Source organism: Polyodon spathula, chromosome 4 (genome assembly GCF_017654505.1).
Source record: "Polyodon spathula isolate WHYD16114869_AA chromosome 4, ASM1765450v1, whole genome shotgun sequence".
Classification (NCBI taxonomy): domain Eukaryota; kingdom Metazoa; phylum Chordata; class Actinopteri; order Acipenseriformes; family Polyodontidae; genus Polyodon; species Polyodon spathula.
In genome coordinates, this window is record NC_054537.1 from 3,924,754 (window position 1) to 3,952,287 (window position 27,534).

The 27,534-nt window shown below is 39.4% G+C and overlaps 1 protein-coding gene across 1 annotated transcript in view; it reads right to left on the minus strand.

Moving 5' to 3' along the window:
* The window catches only part of LOC121314067 (receptor-type tyrosine-protein phosphatase N2-like), a 262,494-nt gene that overhangs the window by 228,299 nt on the left and 6,661 nt on the right, over window positions 1–27,534 (minus strand). Inside the window, exon 2 of the mRNA XM_041246887.1 lies at window positions 5,463–5,513. Within this exon, the coding sequence (XP_041102821.1) occupies window positions 5,463–5,513 (51 nt within the window). The remainder of the gene's footprint in view (window positions 1–5,462; window positions 5,514–27,534) is intronic.

The following is a 27,534-nucleotide window of genomic DNA, read 5'->3' on the forward strand; positions in this document are numbered from 1 at the left end:
ACTGTGGCTTGTTGTTTGGTAGTTACCAATCCAATATAACATTTACTTTGAATTTTTGCATTTGCTGAACCAGCAGATATAACCAGCTCTTAATAAAAGCAGTACATCGCAACAGCTTTGACCAGCCTATTATCATTATGAGGGTTATTTTCAAAGGAGATCTGCTGGAGGACCAGTTTCTCCAACCGATTCAGTATTTTCTAAAGCGGGATTCTATCTGCTGGTTTGGATCATTAGTTATTCTGACGGTTTCTTTTGGAAAAATACATAATGATCTAATAATCTGTGTCTATTTTCTGAAAACGAAAGTGGTGGATAAGCTTTCCGCCTGCTTCAGCAGTCAATATGACTATCTGCCAGTAAAACATGGTGATCCTATGTTAGAAGCAGCTGTGTATGCATCTGTGTGTGTGTGTGTATTACAATATACACAATATATATATATATATATATATATATATATATATATATACACAATGTGTATACAATCTCAATGCATGCACACAATTCACTTTACCTCAAGCCGCTGAAGAAGATCCGACCATGCCTGCGTGAGACTAATTTGAATTATTCTGCAGGATAGCCCCAAATGTGTCAAACTATAGACTACTTGGGGGGCTCCTGAGTGGCTCCCAGAGTGCAGGATGCACCCTATAGCTTGGAGATCGCCAGTTCGAATTCAAGCTATGCCACTGCTGACCGTGGACGGGAGTTCCCCGGGGGCGGAGCACAACTGTCCAAGCACTGCCCGGACAGGGAGGGGTTAGGTCGGCTTGGGAGTCCTTGGCTCACCGCACACCAGTGACCCCTGTGCCTGCCTGTACCTAATTCAGAGCTGCGTGCTCCTCCGACGCTGCAAGTTCTGAGATGGCTCCATGGTTGGCTTGCAAAGCAAAAAAAAGCAGACGGCTGATGGCACTCATTTCGGAGGACATGTGTGCTCATCCTCGTCTCTCCCGAGTTAGTTCAGGGGTTTCACAGGTGAACCAGGTTGAATAATAATTGGACATTCCAATATTGGGAGAAAATCGGGAATTAATATATAGGCAGTTTTCCAACCTGATGCATGGTGCCTGTGTCACTCCAGGTGTGTCTGTGGTCATGTCGTCATGAAAGTATCTTGTCGCACAGTGAAAAATCGCATCATGTCTGTAGAGCATGGCTACAGTCATCCTCAGTGTGCATTGGATTCTCAAGCTGACAATATACAGTACCTAGGACAAGCAGGCTCCAGGCTGAATTCTAATACAGTTCACATTAATGCGTCTATCTTCTCTCTGCCTAGGGTAAATTAATTTACAAAAATGGTCTCCACTCCCCAAACTCCTAAAATGCTGAATATGTCAAACTGTGTCCTAAGTGTCTTCAAACAAACTTTAAAAACTGAAGTTATATTTAGGTTTGCCTACGTAACAGCAAAATTCCCTTCTACACCACAGTGCATCACTCAATTCAGTAAATTAGAATATGAAAGGTCCTCGATTCAATTGTTGTGCCATGTATATTCATCTCTCGTAATAACCTTGCACCTTTTTTCTCAGGTGACTCCAGGTTCCCTGTGGAGTCTTGACAGCCATTCTCCTGCAGCAATGTTTAGCACCTGATCAGCTGCCAGTCAAGCACTGGATTTGTAATCTCTCTCCTTCTGCACACTCCCACTCATTTAGCAGCCAGCACCCCCTCACACAACCCCCACTCACGCAGCCCTGGCATAACTGCTACCCATAAACCACACATCTCTTATCTGCACTGTGTTATATCTATTGCCATGTCTCCATCTGTGGTTCCAAACATGCATGCTTCTGCGTTTAGCTTTCTGAGCTATGTATCTCAAGAGGGCATCTACTGTAGATGTATGCCTATAACCTCCAATTGTTACAAGCAGTAGCAAAATAATGTCTGTGTAGTTTACTGTGTGTCGTAATGGCACGTTTTCAAGGGTTGATAAAGCTTGTGTCATCGCTGCAGCTAAAGCAATATTTTGTACATTTTAATTTGCAATTCTTTAGCAGAGGCTTGAATTCTAAAGTCTGTTGGGCTCTGCTGGCATTTATAACTTAACTGAATCGTTTTTCAAGATGTGACATTATAGCTGGTGTCTATCCCATAAATAACTCACCAAATTAATATACACTTTTCAGTGTTTTGCTTCAGTGTTTGTCCCAAAACCAATGGCTTGTTGATACTCCCTGTGAGGAATACTGTAAACTGTGAGCCGCAGTGGCACACTCAGTAATGAATCACGGACAAATGCACCCTGTCCTTGGGCAATGCTTTCAGGAATGGCATAAATTGTTTATATAGCACTAAAAGGAAACTTATTAAACAAAAAGAGGAACAGTAAAAGGTGAAGGTACTGTAATAATTAAAAGCTTTCATTATGGCAGCTGCTCGTTTCTGAGGCCACTGATAAGGGCAATAGTAAACAAACTCATTGGAACAGGCCTAGAACTTCACTGCTGAAAAACAGTTTACTCGTCCTACAAACCAACTTGAAAATTGGCAGACGTTCACCTCTGTGATAGAATCATCAAGCATCATACATTGAAAAACACCACAGAAATACAAAAACACAAACAGATTGTCCATCGCTCATGCAACTGCTGTCCCGGGGACCTTTAAGGATAATGCATTGCCCTTCACCTTGCTCTCTGCTCTGGGTGAAATGCCCCATTGGCAAACATTGCCAGGTCCCAGTGCTGCTGTATTCACCTCAAAGCCAGAAACATTTTTAAGCTGACAGGTCAACACAGAACAGATTTTAATACAATATTTAAGAAGGTCTTAAGAAAAAATTTAGGACAATCGTAAGAGAAATTGAAGAATTGAACTTAAGAACAATCTTAGGAAGACTTTAACTATTTTCTTCTGAGCTGTCTTTGTTTTGTCTTAAGAAGACTTTCAAGAATACGGCCCCTGGCTGGCTTCTCCTCTGTAGGCTCTGCCATGATTGATTAGTACTGTGGGATACATGACACTGTTTAGCATATCATTTATATATCATTTGTGTACATTAGCATTAAGTGCAGCTTAGTTCAGTTCATCGCTGGAGCTTCTTATGAAACCAAGGTGCACCAGAGCCGCTCAGAGCGGTAGAGGAAGGCGTGCTAGTGTCAAAAGAGCGTCGTGGTGAACTTCATTGTTTCAGGCAGCGCTCTACTCATGTACTTAATTGGGACTTGAATTGAGTACGGCACGCCTCTAGAGCATCCGTCTGAAACTGGCTTTACCCACACACAAAAATTACAATTAAACCATTCAATTAAAAACAGTCAGTTACAGAATGTAATAAAACAGAAATTAAAACAGAGATACAAAATGTGGTTTCAATTGTAAAATTAGAAAAACTAAGATAAAAAGTCAGTTTGTAAAAATAGAACAATTAAAAAGGAATTATAAAAGCATTCATTACATTGGAATAACAAAGACAAAACAATAACATGCAGTTTTAAATTGTAAAATAGGAAAACTAAAAAAAAAAAAAAAAAAAAGCTTTTTTTTTTGTAAAAATAGGTTTTCAATCTGGATTTAAAAACAGTAAGAGTCCCAGCTTCCCTGATAGAAGGCGGCAGAACATTCTATAATAGGCCTGTTTAGGAGAACTGTCCACAGCTGAACTCGTATGGAACATTTCCCAGGGTACAGTGCAGCCACAGAGCCTAGAGAACAGAAGCTTGCCTGCCCTGTGCAGGATTAGCAATGACTGCCTCTAGGCAGGGTTCAGCTTCTCATCAGGAGCTTTAGGAGAGTGCAGGATGCTAAGGGCAGACACACTGGGAGTGATATTGACTCATTCTCATTGTTGGATGTGATATAAAAAAAACACTTCATATGACATGAAATATTACATTTGGAAAGTGTCCAGACCCACGCCGTTATGTTTTTCTGATGTAATGCATAAAAAAAGAAATAAAAAAAAGAAGTCGACTTATTTATTTATTTATTTTAAAGCCTTTACACAAAAACAATTTTCCATTTCCAAAGACCAATAACCATCGGCTATTAAAAATAATATTTCTAGAGTGCTGTACTTTCAAAACAGCTTCTCAGCAAGACATCAACATCTATTATAATGCCAAGCCCACAACTGGGTTTTCTAAGACAATTTCTATAAACAAGAAAACACAAGGAACAATTCTGCACATGTGTTCTAATTATAAGAAAGGCAGCACATTGCTCAAAGCACCTCAAGGACGAAATTCATTTCATCCGACTTTCAAACATAGTTTCACAAGAGATGCGAGAAGGGCAGAAAGAAAGGCAATTTACACAGAGGAAATGAGTAACCAGATTAATTAGTCAGGGGAGACCAGCAATCAACCATGCAGGAAGGGAAGGGGAAACCAGCAAACAACCATCCAGGAAGGGAAGGTTTTATTAACTACAGTGCAGGATTTCAGTCACATTGTCTAATGTAACAGGTTAACCTCTTGAGTAGCTCACTGCTCATTCTGCCATGATTAACCCTCATCTATTTTATTACAGTTCACACAAGGCTATGCCAATCTACTCTGATTATTCAAACTTGAACAGTCTGTTGAAATGAATAGAGAGCAACTGACAATTTCGTCAGGTTTTTTTTTTAAATTAATGTTTTTGAATTTTAAAGCAGTTTGTGTGAACTCTATTGACTTCAAGAAGCTGCCCTGAAAAAACTATATGCATTATATAATAGAAACACAAATAGGAAACTTAATGTGGCATAATTATGCATGCAGTGACTGAAGGGGACTGTGGCAGCCCTGCCATTGTAAATAGTGTTATTTGTGAAGGTAAGTTTGACAGGAATGGGATTAAATTCATCCCTGCCAACAATCATGGGTGGGATGTGGCCCTGTGTTTAGAGGAGAGCAAGTGGAAACCTTTAGTAAAAAAGGCCAGTGCCCAGCCTAAAGATGACTATTATTTTGTAGAAGGCTTGTGTTTTGTGAGAACCTTTTATTGTGGCCATTGTGCCTTTGTTTCTTTGTTTTGCTTTATTGTTTACTTGTAAATAAATGTGCTCCATAGCACATTCACTGCAGTTCCCAGTCTCTGAGTCTGCCTTCCTGACTGTAATGTCTTGGGCCATAGCAGTCCCTGTCTCTGAGTCTCCCTTTCTGACAGTAACATCTTTGGCCACAGTGCTATCCTGCTACAGGGATATATTACTAGAACACATAAGAACCGGTACCTCAGTTTCTTTCATCCGAGAGGTTAGGTACTTATGATCTTCTAACTTCCAAGAGCAACTTAACAGAGAAACACTGATCTCTGGTGCAAGGCCAGGTAGATAGAGAGAATTCCATGGCTTAAACTGCTTTAGAATGTAAAAGTCTGCATCATTATGCTAATACAGTTAAGTATAAAAATGCTGGCAACACTACAAGAAGATAATTAAAATAATGCCTTTTTAATTACTACAAGAAGTGATGTTCCAATGGTATAGTAATACCAAATTGAAAAAATGTGACCTTACTTACCATTTACACAGATCTCATAGGGTGTGCACAGCTCATCCTCAAACAAGCAACCTGCAAACAAAAGAAATGAGATCTATGGTCAGAACAGGTGAATACAAGGAGACCCACACTCAAGCGATGTGGATAGAGAACAGGCAGCATTCTAGGGAAGGTCCTGTCAATGCTTTTCTTGTGCAGGTTTGAGATACCCCTCGTTTTCATATGAGGCTGGGACATTGTTCATCATCTTTTCATAGCAATGACTGCTGATGAGATGGAGCTTAAGGGTATGTTTACGGCAAACTCAATTTCCTTGTTATCCCTAAGTCATTTTTTCCCATTATATTACTACGGAATCGCTCCACCAGGCAAACAGCCTTCACATGCATTCTCTCAGTACTGCACTTCACATGCATTATCAGTACTGTACTTCACATGCATTCTCTTAGTACTGCACTAAACATGCACTCTCTCAGCACTGTATTTCACATTCATTCTCTCAGTACTGTATTTCACATGCATTCTCTCGGTACTGTACTTCACATGCATTATCAGTACTGTACTTCACATGCATTCTCTTAGTACTGCACTAAACATGCATTCTCTCAGTACTGTACTTCACATGCATTCTCTCAGTACTGTACTTCCCAGGGTGCCTGAACCCTAGCTTGTGAATCTCTGTTATAGATTGAATGCCAGTGCTGTAATTTGCAATATTGGGTAGAGCACAGACTGGATAGAAAATACATTTAACATCCATTGTTCAGAACAGCTTGTTACTGTGTGTTACTGTGTGATTTCATTTGCCATTAATAATAAATATAACTGTTCTGCATGGATAAATAAGCACAAGTTATAAAAGGTTATAAAAACAGCTGAGACAAGCAGTACAAATTAATTAAAGATTTCAAAACCATATGTTAAAGGGCTGTAATAGTCCACATTTCTGCTAGGATGTGGACAGTCTGGCTGTTGCAGTAACAGCTGTAGATAATTCTGCTCAAGAAAATGACTTTAAACTAGTTCACATTGTTCGAGAAACCTGCCGATTCTGTGGCTTATGTGTCATAGCTTTATTATTCAAGATGTCATGAATCAGTCTATTTATGTATAAGGCAGGATATACAGTAATGCAATGTTCAAGTACGGATAGAGCCAAGATCAGGGGTGTCCATTCCACTGCAGGTTTTACTGGTAAAATGATATACAGTAATCAACTACTTCAGGGTCTGGATAGAGGTTTAATTGGTTCAACTAACCCATTTAAAACAGGGATGAACAGGGCTGCGCCCGTCTCTGCTTTTCAACTTGCTCTGTACATTTGGGAGCCAGGCATGTCAGAAAACATGCTGAGTGCCATTACCGAGTCTCTTTACCTGTTTTAACAGCAACGTGTCTGAGTAAAAGGAAATCAAAGACGTTATTTCAAAAACAAGGATTTGTTAAAATCCAAAGGCTTTATGATGATACCAGTCCCATTCAGTCGTTACCTCTGGTACTGTCGGATGTGTGTAGTGATAACATCACTGCCATATAGGTTAGGATTTCAAGCAGTACAATATAAAACAAGAGCTTACTGTGCTTTATGGCCTAACTCAATTTAAATCTTTGCAATAGGTCTCTCTGAGCGTTTCTCCTGTCATTTTAATGCACTCTTTTTTTTCTTAGCGTCGTCTGTGCTCTTGCAATAACACCAGGCATTCTCAAGAGGCTGCCGAGCTCTTTTGGAATCCTCCAGGGATATAATGCAAATATACAAAGGTGTGCCTTCCTCTTGCAAGCAACCTATAATTCAGGATGCAAATCAAACAGCCAGCCAACCATAAATGAACACTTTAGTTACATAACTGCTCATTACTAGACCTGCAATAACACAGCATTGCCCCTGGTTTAATGGAACCCTTCCAGACACTTATTTGATTAGTGTGTTCCTAATATAGCACAGTCCTTTATGGCAGCCTTCAATAAATATTTCCAAATGTGTCGAGTGCACATTATTGTCCTTTAGTATAAAACCAATATACAGGAGGCTATGTTACATGACTTCTTCAATATACAGGAGGCTATTTGATATTATTTCATGTGTGCCTTCTGAATGCATACATTTATATATATATATATATATATATATATATATGTGACCCTGAGCAAACTACTTAACCCCCTTGTGCTCCGTCTTTCGGGTGAGACGTTGTTGTAAGCGACTCTGCAGCTGATGCATAGTTAACATACCCTAGTCTCGTATCTTGTAAAGTACTTTGTGATGGTGGTCCACTATGAAAGCCGTTTATATTATATAAATAAAGGGACTGGATAATTAATTGATTTTTGTATAAATGGGCAATCTCTGACTGTGGCAAAGCGTAAGCCTTGCACAATGGAATATGTAGTTTATTGTATGTCTTTTTGTTAATTGTTAATATTGATTTAATTGTTTAGCTGCTGTGGCGCTCCGCTGGGGACGATTACCCGTCTGCGTGGAGCAGCAGCTGAAAGCAATCAGCTGTTCCAGCAGGCAGGTGGGCGTGTCTCAGAGCGTCAGTATAAAAGCATGTTGATCGCTGTGATCGGGGCTGCTGCAAGGCCTGCCGTTTTCACGGCACCTTTTGAGTTATAGTTTGGGGTATTGTGTTTTATTTTGCACTTTTTGTACGGTTTTCTGTATCTGTCCTCTGTGCGTTACCATCGCTGGTAACGTCACATGACCGCCTTTATTTTACTTTCACTTTCTTTTTGTTTTGTTAATAAATCCTGCGCGCCTGTGCCGGCGTTTCAACACCAACCTCTGTCTCTCTGTATGCTTGAACAGCGGCTACCCACGCGACTCGAGGAAGACCCTGTCACACTGACATTTGCTAGTCAATTGAAATTCCTCACTTGGATGTAAGCCTGAATTCCCCATGCTGCCGAAGCAGATCGGGCAGCTACCAGTGCCTGGGACAACGAGTTTAAGCTTTCAGGGAAGTTATTTTTGATATATTTAAAGCATTGTTCTCAACTGCTGTTGGCTTCTTTTAAGCTGCCTTCATCAGCTCATATCTGAGACACACAGCTAGCTTCTTAAAACAAATATTGACTTGAGAATGTGACCCATACAGTTTGTTTGACAAAATAACAGTTCCTGTTTCTGAAAGATTCAGCACTTCACATTTCACCTCATGACCTTTTCTTGGGATCAAAAGGGTTTTCAGTTTTTTGCCTTTTTAAAACTGAGGCCATGCATTTCTGCTCAGGAGATAGATGCTAAATGACAGACCCATTGAGATTTATATTCAGATACAAAGGCCTCCTTGTACCTCTGCATCCCGTGATGAAGGGTCTCTGATGCATCACAGCTACTGTATACAAGCTCTGTCTGTGGAATCAAAGCAAGCAGGGTGCAAGCACAAGAGCCCTCTCTTGAAGCTAACTGGCCAGGGGGAAATTCAGCAAAGCGGTGGTTCAGGCAGGGAAGCCACTTTTAAGATAGCTTAAAATCATAAACACCAGGCATATTTTGCACCCTCATTACCAGAACATTCATCATACTAGCCAAATGGCTAGTATCTCACTCGTCATTTGATAAACATCCTGTCCAATGATCAGCTAGAAGGGCTTTATATCTTACCTCAATCCATTCGCCTCGTTGTGTGTCAGAGTTCGCCTCTCCAGCCACTACCTGTTTTCCCATTTTGTGTAACAGAGGAGAGCAGCTATCCTGCCCCACTGCCCATGGCTTTCCTATAGTTAGCCTCTCCACAATCAGCAAACTCAATTATGGGTAGGGGTACCTCGAAGGGCAAGGCCAAAGACCAAAGACGTAATGAAAATATATTTAATGTAGTACCTGTTGTGTAAGCCTTAATAAATATTTTTCTGTATCGAGTTTATTGTGAAGAACAGTAGAAGCAACGAGTTTCACCAGAGCCAGGTTTAAATTCAATGTTCCCTGGCAATCTGCTTTTTTAATTGTAAGTTGAGTTAGCTCTTTCCACGACAGCCACCACCTAGGCTGTATGCCAGCTTGTCAGCACTCTCATTTGTTATATTTATATTTTTCATCCTGCACTCAAGTAATTAATCCTTGGATTATGCACCTTCAAGCTACAAAACAAATTCTAATTAACATCTTACAGTAAAGATAAAGCAGTGAGTACCGCTGACGTCAACTGCTAAATAAGTGAACAGCTCACTTTTATAATATTTGTCAGAGCTAAGCTGTTAAAACTACAGATATGCAAATCCATTATACCCATGAGGCAGACCTGATGGTATTGATTTATCAGTCTGTTTGTTTTATCAAAGCATTTGATCTCTGGTGATGCACAAAGGACAGGCTAAAAGGAGGCTTCTGTTTCTGACTTCACGAAAAGATAAATGGACAGATTTACTAAATGTTTGCCCACTTTTCAGACCAATTTTTCTTCGTCCCAGTCGGAAACAGCACAGTTGTTAAATCGTCCTGGTTTTGCTATTGTATTCACATTTACTTTTAAAGTACAAAACTGTATCAGTGTGCTCAGCAGGTTAACAGCAGAGTAATGTATTAGGCTGTGTTAGCGCCATTCAAAAAGAAAATAAACTATATTGATTATTTGTTTAATAACTCTGACTATGTGAATATCACATGTATCGGTGATAGACGGTTTTATTTTTCTTGTACATTCTTGTCTTTTTGCACATATAACAAGCATAGCGGGAAGAAACGTTAGCTGCTAGGTCTTAGAGAAAGGCAGCTTTGGTTTCCAGTCTAAAGAGAACATTAGGAGGGGTATGTACCTCAAAGTTCAATCCCACAGAAACGGCAATACAATTTAACACAATTAGCTACGAGGATGATTCATGGGCTCACTGACTGCTGATGAAGCTGCATTAATGGCTAATGTAACAGCAGCTAAATATGGAGCAGAATGTCTTTTGATTTAACATGAAACATATAAATACAGAACTTTAGAAACTAGAAACTCATTTCAAAAGGCAACAAAGTAAATTTCAAGCAGCCTAGACGATCCAGTCCAGAATATAGCAAAAGCTTTTTTCAAAATGTCTTCATGTATTTGGCTGTGTCAGACATTATTGCTTAAACAGTACAATCTCCCCAGTCATTCTGTTATTGGATTTGAAGGAGTGCTCCTGTACAGCAAATAGATTCCAAAATGAGAAACAGGTATTCACCGGCTGTATAAATATGATTACACTGGGATAATAAAGAATATTGACCCTGCTTGAAATGAAGGGAGAGAGAATCACGATAAACAGAACCATGAATCGCTGTCATCTGTAGATGTGATGTGTCGAATATTAATCCTCAAGTCAACAACAGGAGGTTAGATATCCTCCATTGCTTCAGATGATTTACTCAGTCGTTCTTGGGTCAGGGCCACCAAAGGACATCAAACTATATTAGTTCATTAATTATTCATGACTTATCCACAGTGTGGGCCCTTATCAGCCACTCTGCAATGATATGAAGTGAATGCAATCACTGTTGCGAGGTCGTACTTGGTACTTCTTGAAAAGCTTTCGCTTCCCCCTCTCAAACCCTGATGTGATTCTGAAGTGAAGGATACCAGCGATACAGCTTTGCATTACGTACTCATCAGGCACTACCGCTATCTTTGGACTGTCTGAATGAGGCTGTGTTTCGGAGAGCGAGATGCGCTGTTTGTGCCACTATTCCTACTCACCCATCATGACCTTTTCATAATAGACAGTTTTTTCAGGTGAAACCCAACTGATGAACCATCCCCTAATCCACCATAATTAAGGCTCTATTTTTCTCACGGTTATCGTAGATTTCATGCCTTCTGTGAAATGTATCCATTGCCGTGTAATATGTAGTTCCTCGTAAAAATTCCCGTTTCTGAAAGAATAGTGTAAATATACCATTTTATAAATAAATCACTTAAAAATGAATACAGCAAACATTTGCCTTATTGACGCACCACCTGTTGAACTGCATTTATGAACCTGGCAGCCAGTTTAGCTGGTTTCTGGTAATGATTGAACACACTGCAAAGAGCTGCACAATTTAAAATGTCTTCAACCAAAAAGACACCAGCTGCATCAAAGATCTGAAAGATTTCTGCTAAAGGTCGCTCTGTCCAGTACAAGAACGGGACATTTCACAGGTCTGGCCTTTTATGTCCACTGATGGTGGACATAAAAAATAAAATATTCTACAATTTAGCATTTACTATTTTTCAGGTAAGCATTAAAATATTTAGGAACATACATTGTATAATAACCCTAGAGAAAATGATCAACTTTGAACGTGACAACGCAATTTTTAACTACTTATATAAATATTATGTTTAATCATGAAATATTCTGAAATGCCTTTCCTGTTTTACAATACTCTAATTCTGAGAATTCGTTAGCTTCAATACGAACTGAGCTGCCCTTGCTCAGACTTTTAACCCATGCAAGGCCACTGTGACTTGCTCTTACCAGTGAAGAAAGCACCCTTCCCAGGTCACCATGTGCCTTCTGTGTGACAGCAGCACCTGTTGTTTCAGGGACAGGCTCTGTAGGAAAGTGCACACTGACCTCAGGGCAAGGCTTACCGACTGTATATCAGTAGAACAAATACAAGCATCTGCATCGGACAGCAGGGGGGAGAGGAAAAGACAGCAAACAGAATCCATTGCTGGCATCTCGCCAAAGAAACAGTAGCAGACAGTCCACAACCTCAGTTAATAATGTCAGCTTTAACTCAACAACAACGTACTGTAATTCAATTTCTATTGTTTTTACTGTAATTCACCTAAACAATTTTGTGTAATATTGCATTTTTTATAGCATGTAAACTTGTGTGTTTTTTCCCCCATCCTTTTTCCAAGGGGTATCTGCTGCTTGGTCACCAATCATACGTCAGTAAAGCAATAAACAGACAGGCCTGTTTGTTCAGGATTATTTACTTCAATTTATCGTTCGGCATGATGTGGATTAAAAGTTAACTTGGAACCACCATTATGTGTTTTACAAGCTATGAAATATAAGGTACTGTAGTATGAGGTTGTTTTCACAGAAAATAATAAGCAATGCATTTGCAGTAGCGTCACTGGGATGTGCTCTGCTATAACAGCAGGGTTCTGCAATGTACTGCATTGCCACTTACTCCAGTAAGCCTGTGGTATTTTTTTTCAGTAAGGGTGCATGGAGAATGCTGCGGGACTATAAAATGACTTTCATTTAAACACATAACTGGCACAGTGGATCCCAGCCATTCCTTTCACCTCTGGGACCTTTTGTTCACATTCTGCAGTGCAAGAGGGAAAAAAAAAACACCAACAGCTCAATGTGAAATATGTCCCGGCTGTCAATAAATTGTTTTTTCCCCATAGTCTTTAAAAAGCCCTGAAAGCCTACAAGATTAAGGGCCTTCCTCGAGTGTACTGCCTAACGCAACGTAATGATGAAAATCACTAACCCTGTCTGTGACCCTGCTCGGCTCCAAGCCGCATTCAGATGTGTTGTGAGGCCAGAGTTTCACAGCTCAGGTGTACCAGTGGAAAAGGGGTAGTAGTTACCAATCCACAGAACCACACTGCAGAGACTTGCCTGCACTGTTAGATGTGTGCTTTTCCTTGATAAACAAATGGTCCTATTCTAATTGTCCAAACAGTGTCTGCATTTAAATCCAACACTCTCAAGCTCAATCAGATTGATCCCAATTATTATTTCCATTAGGAAGAAACATATTGTTTCCAAGAATAACTAAATATACTGTGCATTCATTCACATACAGCATCCACATTACTGTAAACCAGCTCCAACTAGTGACATTTATTCAAGCAACAAATGTGTTTGTTAAATGCAGCTTTCACATATAGTATAGTATTACACCTTGTGGTATAGAAATGCCGGTTAAGTACAGCAGGAGCAAAGTCTAGAACATTCATTAAGCATCTTTGTAGGTGAAAGTGATGCTAATCCCAGCATCTCATTCTCAAGCAAATCCACCAAACTGCCAACCTATGAATTAAAGATGACCGTCTCTATGGCAACAGGGATGGCTGGTAAGCAGCATGGCCCCTTACCTGGTTCGACTCTGATGTTTGTTTTTTTCTCAGCACACTTGCGTAATTAGAAGCAAGCGGAAAGAAGCAAAAAGGTGCACGGCTTCCTGTGAGAATGTTTTTATTTAGATGAACAATGAAAAGAATCTGACAAGGGTCCTCTGAAATGTATTTGTTGCCATAAATGGAATATTCTTTTTGTTGCTATTTCTTCTGTATAAAAAAATATAATATATAGATGCTTTTGATTTTTCAACTTTTTCAGAATGTTTTAATCGTGGTTAGGCCGCCAATACGCTGTACAGTAGATACTGTACACCACCTCACTAAAACTGGCCCTCCATTAATTCACTGTTTTCAATATTTCACAATTATTTGACGTTTAAATATAGACCGTAACACTGAGGGAGCATTTTACAAAATGAAAACTGTATAAGAAAAAAAACATATTTCTGCAGGCTGATAATCTTTAACTCCCTTGCAGGATCACTGTTGGTCATTACCCGTCTACTACTGTGCCATTCAAATATATACTGGTACACCAGGATGCGATTACGGACAAGAAAACACATGTACTGTAAGGCGGAATGATCCCTGAGCGGTCTTTCTTTCCTGAATTTCACATTAGACAAAGAAGACAAGCATCTTTTGTTCAACGCTGTCAGCTGACACAGATAGGAGCATTCTGGATTGTTCAGGATCTAAGCCTGCTTTGATCTGCTGCAGCTACCTCTGGAGACTGGGCATGCTGTAGAGCAGGGGTTGTTTGCATTGCTTGGCTCAAGGCCCCCCATTAGGAATCCTGACTGAGGAACCCTCACCTAATGAATCCATAGAAATGGAGTCCCTTATTTTCACTGCAAACAACATTGTGCTTTTCACTTTTAAAAAAAATCTATAGAATTCCCTTCTTCTTCTGGGTGTTTGTTTCTATAAATAGTGTTTCAGCTTTGAAAGTACGAGGAACAAATTAGACAACAATGCCAAGCAGATCACACACTTTGGGTAATCAAGGTCACCTCACTGTCATATTTTCAATATCTTGATTTTGACACCTTCAGTGAGAGAGGTTGTTTGTTTGTTAGAAGTACCGTACAGCTTTGATTATGCTCAGTGCCATGTCTCTGACATTTGAGAAACCACTCCATAATTATCGTGCTCAATTGTACCTGTCTGACTGCAAAAACCTGCCTCTACAGGCAAGCGGGAGTGGGATGGTTGATTTTATTTATGTAGGGGAGGAATATACATCAAAAACATAATGAAAAAACACACACTGGCAGAAATCCTTGAAGTGATTAATTCATATTCAAGTGCATCACTATTGTTGCCTGTTTTGTGCTCCTTACAATCATCCCATTTTGTTGTGCAATGGTACATACTGTAGCAGGGGCCGAGCTGAGCAGTGCTTAACATTGACAGGGCAAGAGCAAAAGAATGTTTTAGACAACCATCTTCCCTGTAGGGTGCAAAGGGGGAAACACACTCAGAATATATTATCAAACAGAAGAGCAACAAGGTTATGCGCTCAGATCTGTTACAAACCTGATAGGAGCAGTTTTAGGGGGTAGATGTACTAAGATGGGCCAGTCGCAGCACACGGATACCGCAATTTGCATTTTCGTTGTGACAATTCACAAAGTGCACATTTTGTCGTATGTACTAGGAGAAAATATGTTAATGAAAAGAGCCGCAATATACTAATTTAAATATCTGTTGCGTCTTCTTAGGGAGACCTCTAGCATACATTCCGAGCTCGACATTATTCAAATAAATAGTAGGAGTTGAGTTGTGGTTTGCTGCAGCAGAGGGAGCCTGAAGGATAACATCTATACATGCAAGGGTGCAAGAATCAAAATAACATTGTTTTTTTTAAATGTAAATGTCATCTATACAATGCATTCTATTCTGACTTCATTTTACCTATTTTAATACTATATATATATATATATATATATATATATATATATATATATATATATATATATATATATATATATATATATATAAAAATGAAAGGCAGTTTAATATCTATAGTGGAGCCCCCACCTTCACCCCCAAAAAGCTTTTCATAATCATACAGTAGCACCTTGCTGAACCGGACATGTTTGTCTGTCATAAGGAGGTGTCGGGTTTAAAAACAATACAATAAAATAGCACACACATACATTTACCGTTCTCGATGTATTATAAATATAAATTATTGCACTGAAATAACACTAATGTGTTTTGGGTAGGCTACACATTACATTGTGTAAAAATATAAATCTGTACAGTAGGCCTATACAGTACACAGTACAGTAGTAAAATTAAATGAATACCTAGCACACTTTCTTTTTACTTAAAGCTGCATCCACACTCGACACGAGCAAATCATTTAGAAGTCACTGCAGTCAGATGGGAGTATCCACACCAGCAGCGAGCAACACGAGCAACGTCGCTTTGAGAAAATGTCGCTTTGCTAAAATAGAACCTGTTTCTATTTTTTCGTCGTGCGACTGGAATGAAACTGGCTAATTAGAAGCAAGGTTAACACCCTTGACATATGTCAAGCATGCGCCTCAAAACGCATCACTCCTCAAAACACACCACATCTCAAAACAGAAAAGTTATTTTATGAAGTGCAGCAGTATCCATTATTATATGACTGCAACTTGAACTACTACAAAGACATCCAGAAGAAAGACAATGTCTGGGTGGCTTGCAGGTGGTGCATTTAGCAGCACCGAGACATTTTCATTCAGATTATGCAAACGTGAGCATACATGCTGTCTACATATCCAGCATTTAAATGAAAAATGGGCACTTTTGCTGGCTTTTAAAAATGACACAAAAAGGTCCCTCATTGACACAACTTGAAAATGTGACCTAATTTTAAGTTGTGGCTTTTTTAGTATTTTTTTTTGTTTGTTTGTTTGTTTATTTTTTTTTTTTACCATTTATTGTACAACAAGTGATTTAACAAGACACACGTGTTTAGGCACTGTTCTTCTTTAAGAAATGTATTCAGCATACATCAAAGTTTAGTGGAGATTCACCAAACAAACACAAATCGAGGTCCTACTATTCTATACATTGTAAAACAAAGCCAGCAATGTATTCTATGTGACACATCCCAACATTACCAGGCTCGGCTCATACATAGTTTAAAAGATTGAGCCATATTTATAAAGCATTTTCTGTCAAGTTCACTTGGCTGTTTTAAAAGGAAAAACTAAACACAAGTAAATAATAATACAAAGTAAGTGGTGACCTGCGCATAATAACTCAGATAATAAAAATAATAATAATAATAATAATAATAATAATATAATAATAATAATAATGAAGATGGTCATTATGTAGTGCTTAACAACAACAGTGTAATAATAATAATAATAATAATAGTTGCACTTTAAAATACTTAAAAAAGTTACTAAACAAAAAGGATTATAGAAGGAATTTGTAAAGAAACACAATTGAGATTGTAACAATAAAATCTTTTTGTTGAAAATATCAGTTCAACTAGACTACTACTGTCCAGCTGTCTTCTGACAGCTGCAGATGTACTGGGCTTCAGATCAGACCACGACTGTACCACGAAAAGAAAAACATATACTACAACTACATCTGTACAATCACTAATAAAAATAATGATCACAATAAAACTGCTGGATATATAGGGATGTTCAATAACTCTGATCTATAAAGTCCAGCCTTTATTTTACAACGGAGTTGCCAGAGGTCAGCGTGGTAACCTTTTATGAAAGCAAGACCTGTTTTGTAATGGGTCAGCCCATCTCTAGTATGTCCAATAGCAATGCATGGGTGTGGTCATGTATTTATTTCCAGTCTTTTGATTCGTTTCCAAGTCGCGTCTGGTGTGGATTGACATTCGATGTGGATGCAGCTTTAGGCTGCTGGTAACACTCATTAAATCATGCAGCTGCATTGTACACATGGGTGTGAAATGTGAATAAAAGAGTATTTAAAATTGAAACTAAATGATTTTAGGGTATTTTATTTTAATTATTATTATTTTTAACTTGGTCTACTTAGCATCCTAGACAATTAACACACAATAGATCATAGTCCTATACAGATGCTCAGAATGAGCTGGAGGGGTTAGTGGCACATGTGTGCAGTCTATTGCTCCCAACATGCTGGGAAAACCAGAAATGCCATAGAAATGTGTTTTCAAGGCTTGTAAGTACACCCTGAATTTAGTGAAAATTAGGTACTTGGGTGTTTGCCTCAAAAATGCATTGAGCACAACTGAGCACCCTAGACTCGTTTGCGACTATCGTGACAGGCACAATACTTTAGTACATCTACCCCTCAGTGTTTTTTTTTCTGTACAATTCATGGCAAGAGATTCACTAAAAAGATAGGAATGTGAACAGTCTGAGATTTAATTATGTCCAACCAAGATTAATAAAAAAAGCAATAACTAAGAATGTTATCTTCATTGAACAGGGCCTGTTTCTTTGCTTCTGCTAAAATAAGACTGACTTGTCCTGATGGTAACTTAGCAAGTGTCAGTGTTGAAACAGGCACACATTCATGTACAGCTATGTCTAAGTGTACTGTCCCAATGCCAGCTGAACATACCAAACCAAAATGCATATAAAGTGGTCGAAAATAACTTTCTTCCCACCTTACACATTGATATCTGTTACTACAAATAAGAGTAATCTGAAACTGGGCGGGCTTGAACATCCTATATTAAATGAGATTGTAAGAGTCCATTTCCAGAGACAGGGTGAGGCGACACAATGTACGAGCGATGACTGATGAGCAAACTCAAGTGTCTTGTGCAGAAAAGGCCAGATTTCAACCACACCAAAAGAGCAAGGCCAATTTAGAGGAGCAGTAACAGACCCATTCTCGTCTTTCTTTTGCCTCCCCCACCACCACATTCTCGCAGACGCAACACCGAATAAGAGATTAATTTTTACTGCGTTATAATCTGAAAAACTGCAGTAGCATCCGGTTTATCCTGTGCTAAAACATTAACGATACAGATCACTTCCTGAAGCCCTCCCCCGAAGGATACTGCACACGCTGTTATCTCTTCCAACTAAATGGGTTTAAACATTGCCTGCATTCTGAGGTATTGATTTCCATCCAATTAAACAGCTACCATTTTTAAAACAATGAGCCCAGCTTTAATCAAAGCAATCAGCTACTTAATCATTAATGCTGTATCTGGTGGACCTTCATTCACTGCTATTAGAAAATGAAACCGTTTCCATTATGCCTAGTTACTCTTCAAGTGGTTTGAGCTGACACAGTAATAACCCTTACATGTTGTGCACTTCCATTCACTATGTGATGTGCGGTTTGCAAGAAACACATGTACCAGTCACTTTAATGATCCCATCAGTGACTGGGGATCACATTCACAGCAATTAAACAATGCAGCCAACAAGAGGCTGTAAACAAATTAACAGCCTCTTGACATCTTTGAGACGAGGTACAGTACCTTTCTTTGTTCATCATTTTTCTCAACTGTACCCCCATTTGAAATGCCCAATTCGACTGCTGCATGACCGCTGCAACTCCTTATCTCCCTAACCCAGTGGTCCCCCAGTTACCGGCATGTCAGAAACCAAAAATGGTGAAAACGGTTCAGTTATTAAGCCTGCATTCATATTTAAGCGCAGTATTTTTGTTTTCAAAAATCTGTTCAAAGTTTCCATTAAAGTTGGGTTTCCTATATTTCCTATATTTTCCTAGATGCAATTTGTTTTTTTGTTTTTGTTTTGTTTTTTATCAAAGGCGTATTGTCTCTATTAACTGACACAAGAAAGCGTAACCTTTAAATGTTAAAAATATCCCCTAACTCCAACGCAACACAATACAGTAAAACCAGGACAGGCGTTCCACATGACAAATGTGAGAAAAACAATCATACTGGCTACAATATGAGAAACGGCATGAGGTAAAACCAGGACAGGCGTTCCACATGACAAATGTGAGAAAAACAATCATACTGGCTACAATATGAGAAACGGCATGAGGTAAAACCTGGACAGGAGTTCCACATGACAAATGTGAGAAAAACAATCATATTGTCTACAGTATGAGTAACGGCATGAGGTAAAACCAGGACAGGAGTTTCACATGACAAATGTGAGAAAAACAATCATATTGTCTACAGTATGAGTAACGGCATGAGGTAAAACCAGGACAGGAGTTTCACATGACAAATGTGAGAAAAACAACCATACTGCCTACAGTATGAGTAATGGCATGAGGTAAAACCAGGGCAGGAGTTCCACATGACAAATTGTGAGAAATAAAAGGTCCCAGGTATAAAAAAATCTATGTGCACAGGGGTATAAGTTTTTTGAATACGGAAAAAAACGGTATAAGTTCCAACAGTCCACGTTAGAAGCAAAAAACAATAGGCCCATCCACTTGGTTTAATCCCCGATTGTGCCATTGCTCCAACAAATTCATGACAAACGTCCTCCCTTCCCTCACACTTCCCTTTCATTCTGGTTAATCTCTGTTCATGACATCTGTACCGCACCAGCTGAGGCTGATGGATTTTTTACTTTGACGTGCACAGCACTGCTAAGTGCTCTGAGAATCTACAGGCCGTTTCTCCGGGTACCACAGAAATTGCATCCCTGCAGTATTTGCACAAAAGTTCAGTCTTTCCTTTAATAATTTCTATCACAAAATCCTCATTTTCATTGACATAACCTCTAACACTTTTCATTTTACGCACCACTGCTGCCCGCATGTCTTTCACACTACAGTTTATTTTTTCAACCAACCCCACAATGCCATTCAGTATGCGTAACGGCATGAAGTATAACTGGGAAAGAAGTTCCACATGACAAATGTGAGAAAGGTTTGCTCACGATTGATATCCAAGTTAAACCGCTGCAGTCTGACACATAAAAGCCTTTACAAATTTCAAACAGCAGCAACCACTAGGTAGAAAATATCAGCCATAGTAAACGAGATGCTTGACTTTATATTGTAAATACAGTAGTTGACGGGGTCATTCGTTTCTTACAGTCCGTTAAACTCAAATAAAAACACTTAATGGTAATAATTTCAGGGGTATGACATGGGTAATGCAAACTGTTGCTATCTGACTGTATGAAGAACTACTCATGGCACTGTAACAGGGTACTTGCTTGTGGGTGCGTGCATTTGCTGCAGGTGTCAGGCAGGAGATGGACACAGAGGTTGAAGCTGACACGCCCCACCGGCACACAGGTTTATTTACACATACACACCGAGTGAGAACAGATCACATGACACTACCAACTACATTAGCTCACTGAGGACATACGGCTAGCGTACAAAAAGCTAAATAAACACGATACAAAAAACTACAAAAGGTGCCATTAAAACGGCGTGCGCTACTCCCTAATGTCTCGCTTGACCTCTTTATACCTGACACCGTGCTGGAACACACCTACCTGCTGATTATCCACAGCTGGCAATCACACACAGCAGACAGGCTCTCCCAGGAGTGTCAGGTACTTCATTAATCATTTATAATAATTACACACATTTACACAATACTATTTACAATATATACACAAAACCCACTCTTCATGTGCTGGGCTACTGCCCTGGTACAGGCATCAATCAATCAAATAAAGCACTGGATTCAATTCCACAAAATATTACACATCTTCTACCAGAAAGACCTGAGAGAGAGCCCTCCTTTCCTCTACAGTAGTTTGAAATGATCTTTCCTCATTCTAGTTACCCATGAGATTTAGAGCTTCAATGGAATCTACATTACAGGGATAACATGACGTTCAAATGTATGATAATGAAGCATTAAAAAACAAACCCACACGCTTTCTACACTCTGATAACCAATGTGCTGTGGGTACTTGTTTAGTTGTTTACCTTGTAACACTTTGCATCAGGAATCTGCAAGAAATACCAAGACAATAACTCATTACACATCTTACCTGTCATACAGCAGAGTGCAAATGTATTAGAACCCATCAAGACTTGTCATGTATATCCTTTACATACCTACCTAATTGAAAACCTCAGGGTGTGGGGAATTTACAGAGGCTCTCAAAAGTGTTAACCCTCCTTGGACTTTTCCACATTTTATTGTGTTACAACATGGAATCAAAATGGATTTAATTAGGAGGTTTTGCCACTGATCAACACAAAAAAGTCCATAATGTCAAAGTGAAAAATAAAATCTACAAATTGTTCTAAATTAATTACAAATACAAAACAGAAAATAATTGATTGCATAAGTATTCACCTCCTTGAGTCAATATTTGGTAGAGGCACCTTTGGCAGCAATTACAGCCATGAGTCTATTTGGATAAGTCTCTACCAGCTTTGCACATCTGGACACTGCAATTTTTGCCCATTCTTTGCAAAATTGCTCAAGCTCCATCAAGTTGGATGTGGCCCCTCGTTTTGAACAGCAATTTTCAACTTTTTCCACATATTCTCAATTGGATGAGGTCCAGGTTTTGACTGGGCCGCTCCAAGACATTGACCTGTTTGTTTTAAAGCCACTCCAGTGTGGCTTTGGCTGTATGTTTGGGGTCATTTTGTCCTCTATCTTCACAAGCTTTCCAGGTCCTGATGCAGAGAAGCATCCCCATAGCATGATTCTTCCACCACCATGCTTCACGGTAGGGATGGTGTTCTTAGATGATGTGCGGTGTTAGGCTTGCATCAAACATAACGCTTAGCGTTAAGGCCAAAAAGCTCTATTTTGGTCTCATCAGACCATAGATTCTTCTTCCACTTGGTCTCAGAGTCTCCCACATGCCTTCTGGCAAACTCTAGCCGAGATTTGATGTGAGTTTTTTTCAACAATGGCTTTCTTTTTGCCACTCTCCCATAAAGGCCAGTTTTGTGAAGCACCCGGGCTATTGTTGCCGTATGCACAGTGTGTCCCAGCTCAGCCGTGGAAAACTGTAACTCCTTGGTGGCCTCCCTGACTAGTGCCCTTCTCGCCCGGATACTCAGTTTTTGAGGATGGCCTGTTCTAGACAGTTGTGCCATATTCCCTCCATTTCTAATAATGGACTTTACTGTGCTCCGGGGGATATTCAATGCCTTATGCAATCAATTATTTTCTGTTTTATATTTGTAATTAATTTAGAACAATTTTTAGATTTTATTTTTCACTTTGAAATTATGGACTTTTTGTGTTGATCAGTGGCAAAAACTCCTAATTAAATCCATTTTGATTCCATGTTGTAACACAATAAAACGTGGAAAAGTCCAAGGGGGGTGAACACTTTTGAGAGCCACTGTACATTTCCGCTCAGTAATCACTGATGTAGAAACAACAGGCACCCATGTGTGAAAATGTTATTGTGCTTTAATCAGGCATCTTATGCTTTTTAACATGTGTGGCTGTATGTTTCTTATTCTCATTTTTTGTTAAAATTCATTAAATGTGTGGTCTATTAAAGTCATCAGTTAAATTAGACAATCGCTAATGTACCTATTTTGACAATTTCCTAAGATTTTTAGTTATGGCGGTTTGATTTCATATGCACAACAATTCAAAACTACAGAAGCAATGGTGCTCTAATAAATTTGCACACTACTTTACATCCACTCACTCCTTTATTTTTTTCAATGTAATTTAGTACTGTACCTTATTAAACAGAACTCTAGGTTTGCATTACATTGGAAGATGAAGAAAGGCATGCAAACTGCTTTCTTTAACCAACACTAACATACTACTAGATATCATCATTCAAAACAAAAATAAAACTTCAGCTGCAACAAATTCTTTTAGCTCTAAATTACGAATGGATTGATAGGATTACCCCCCTACATGCAGGACGGATTTGCTGTACATGTGATTGATAGGATTACCCCCCCCCCCCCAGATACAGGATGGTATTGCTGTACATGTGATTTATAGGATTACCCCCCAGATACAGGATGGTATTGCTGTACATGTGATTTATAGGATTACCCCCCAGATACAGGATGGTATTGCTGTACATGTGATTTATAGGATTACCCCCCAGATACAGGATGGTATTTCTGTACATGTGGTTTATAGGATTACCCCCCAGATACAGGACGGTATTGTTGTACATGTTAACACAAAGGTTTATAAATTGGTACTGCTGTATTTTGGTTAAAGGTGCAATTTAATCAACAGCTGAAGGGTTGAATGGATTGAACACATGAAAGCATTGGAAACAGCACAACACAAAATAAAGAAAGCAACAAGATCCATTGAAATGGCATGTTTTTTTTTTTTTTTGTAAACTAGTTTTTTGATATATGACGTGACATTAATGCATCATATTAATGATGTGTTCTTAACATTCCATCCCATGAGGGAGGGGCTAATCAAGAACTCAAGCAACTTTCCATAAGACTTCCAATCAATTCTAGCATCACTGAAAATGTGAATGGAACCTTATGTGATTTCTAGACCTACAATATGTAACCCCACACTAACTGTTGCTTTACTAAATTCAAATGTTGGTAAAACGGAATAAATAAATCATTTAATGTCATACAGGTCTTGGTAGTCACATTGACAACGTCTAGTTTTTGGGTTAAAATGATCAGTTGGTCTGTACTGGTAGTAAATGGATAACTGCACTTTAATGCCTTGTTTTATTCAAATATTTTGCCTATTTGTGAAAGGGGGAAGATTATGTACAGGAATTTTACTATCACTGTAACACATGTATTAACACTAGACAGGAAACCTTGTTTACAAACTCACTGCAATGGCTGTTTTCTGCTCACACCATGTACATAAAATATACAAATGCAAATCAGTAAGGAAAAGAAATGCCTTTATCCATCCCTCAAACACAGTGACTGATGTGTAACCAGAGACACACAGAAAACGGTTTCCATAGATACCAATTGAATGTCTCTTCAACGGATGCATGCCAGATCTTTCAAGTACCAATTGCTGATGACAAGTTCCCATTTGTTTTGTCGTGACCCTCTGTCTATTTGTGTTTACAGAGAAATCCTGGTGGCTCAACATCAAGCAAGACTTTTTAAACTTCATTCTTCCTGTTTGGTTTTCTGAACCAAACCTGGCACTCAGCTTCATTTGTAATTCTTGTTTTTGTTTCGCTAGGTAGCAGATGCTCCAGTTCAACAGAATCAATGCTAATTTGCTTTACCAGGCAAGGGCTTTTAAAAAGCTGAAATGCTATGGTGCATTCAATTATGAACAGAGCGATCGTTAGTTACACACTGCTGAATGTATCAAATACAAACCTGGCAACCCTTACAGCAAAAACAATCTACTAGGATCCACTTAAAAGCTCTCTATCGAACACAATGTTTGTTTTGTGATAAGTATTTTTGTTTTTACCTTTTTTTCTTGATAGTTTATTACACAACCCTGGTCTCAAGTCCAATTTTAAACAGGGACTGAATATTTGTTTGAAACAGTATTCCACTGCATACAAGACAACACTTAGAGACATGCTCTGAAACTCAAAACTGTGGGTAACTGCAATAACTGAACCAGAGTCTACAGTATGCCCATCACCAGACTGAAATACAAATACAAATAATAATAGCGCTGGTAGAAACAAAGAATGACCACTCTCTCCATGTTAAATCATAGCTGGTTTCTTGTTACACCAGGGAGATTGTGTCCTGCTGTTACTGATCAAAGTGTAAAATGATTTTGTTCAGTACTAGGCTGTGATTTGCCTTGACTAGCCTGTTGAGAATCTAATGGGTTTTATAAAATGGACACGTTGTTTTTATGACAGTATTTTATATAAACATTGGTATTTTGACTAGGCCTGCAGGTCATCTATTGTTCTACCACAGACAAGAGGAAGGGGGCGCGGCCCAAGAAGTTGGGCGCTGCTCTAATGCACTGTTTGGAAAAATTATGCTAATGTTGTAATCACTGAAGACAATGCAAATCTAAGTGGCTAAGTAAACTAAAGTCATGTAAAGTTTTTATTAAATATGACAGCAAAAAGTGAAATGCATCTGTGCAGCCGCGGCATACTGGCCAGGGACTGCTGCCTTTGCCAGAAGCTGGGCTACATAATTCATAAATTGCAACCTCAACAGCAAATTTTTTAAAAAAAATGCGCCATAGACTTAATGCTGTTTTTTTTTTCTCCTTTGGAGAGTGGGGTTGGGTTTCTTTTGTTTTTTGGTTTATTAATTTACCATTATGTTTACACTGGAAATTCATGAGATTTTACACAAAAGAAGGCATAGTGACGGCAGGAATCTGAAATGTATTTATCAATACATTTGAAACATCTGGATTTGTTTGAATTAGTTTTTTATACCATGCTCTATAAAAAGAGGACTTATTGTCCCTTTAAACTGTTACTGTGAGGGAAGTTTTTATTTTATTTTTTTTTAAATGTTAGCTTGCGTAGTTCAGGAGGCGTGCAGCAGGGGGCTTCCAATTTCCTGTCAATCAGTACCTATTTTCTATTTAAGCCCTGATCACTTGCACCTTCGATGTCTAGCGTTTTGTTTTCCTCCTCCTCCCCTTCTCCACCTTCTCATACATGCCTTTGCATCGGTCGTCTCTGGGGGGCAAGTGATCTCACTTACCCGACCTCAGGGCAGGCTTCAGCCTCCCTTGACCTTCAGGGGGGTTCTCACCATGTGAGTCAGAGGGGACCCCCGGCCACACTCTGTTCTTTCGCAACTCCTGCCCTTATCTTGCCTCACTCAAGGCTCAGTTCGGGACGTGGTTACTCATGCTCGAGTCCCATACTAATCTCTATGCCTCGTTCTTATCTCAGGTCCCAGGCAGCGTGAAGTCTCGGCCAATTGGAGGTCTAACGAGCGCCCCTTTACAGAAGTCTCAGATGCTGGGTACCTCTCCCTCTCTATCTCCTTTTGTGTCCCGGTCTTCCGGGACTGTCTTCCTCTGAGGGGCGGCTCCCCGAGTCATAACCCTCATATGTGTTTTCGGTTGCTAGGTCCTTCGGCCCTGGGCTCGTGTCGGCATCACCGCCCTCAGTCAGTGACCACTTTCTGTATAATGTCTTCGGTTGCTGGGTCCTTCGCCGCTGGGCTCGTGTCGGCATCACCGCCCTCAGTCAGTGACCACTTCCTGTATCCTGTCTTCGGTTGTTGGGTCCTTTGCCCCTGGGCTCGTGTTGGCATCGCCGCCCTCAGTCAGTGACCATCTTTCTATCCGGTTTCGGTTGCTGGGTCCTTCGCCCCTGGGTTGTGTCGGCATCGCCGCCCTCAGTCAGTGACCACTTTCTATCCTAGCTTCCATGTCCAGCTTCGCTGGTCTGCTACTAGAGTGGGCCTCTGCTTTTCTATCCTAGGTCCGGTCCTTTCTAGCCGGCACTCTGTCCTACTTAGCACTCCCTTCTGCTTTTTCTGCCCTATCCCTACCCCCCAGCTCACGCCCCGTGAATTATTTTTTAAAAATGATTTTAACTCGATAATGATCGATAATTGTTGTTAGAATTTGCACAGTAATCAATGCCAAAGTCAGGGTTTGATTTACAACACTAACATATATATATGTCTATTCCTTTATGCATTCAGAACCCACAGGAGCCAATGCAACCAAACTTTGCATGGCCTCCTCTTTCGTCCAGGGGAAGGTCGAGGGATGTGTTTGGATCCAAAATTTTGACCCCTGGGGTACTTTATTTAGTAACCCCATTGCTGGATCATAACAGTAGCCATGTACCTCAAATTAAAGAAACCCACAAAACCAAAAAATAAATAACAAAAACAAGAATTTAAAAAAAAATGTAAAAATGGCAAAAAAAAATAAAATAAATAAAGTTAACAAAGGGAAAGGGGTCTGAGCGCATTGTGCGACACCCAAGATCAGTAACTTATAGGAAACCATAAGGCTACCGTTCCCCAATTTGTCATGCATGAAATATTGAAATATTGAATTTCCCTGTGCAACGCTAGGTACTTCAGCTAGTGTGTGTGTGTGTATACAAATGGTACATGGAAATTTCGTTCTGTTCGATATTTTATTTTAAAACACTGACACTCAAAATCAGTTATTGTAAGGTGACATTGGATTTATGTTGGGAAATATTTTTAAGAAAAATAAAAAACTGAAATATCTTGCTTGCATAAGTATTCAACCCCCACACATTAATATTTGGTAGAGCCACCTTTCGCTG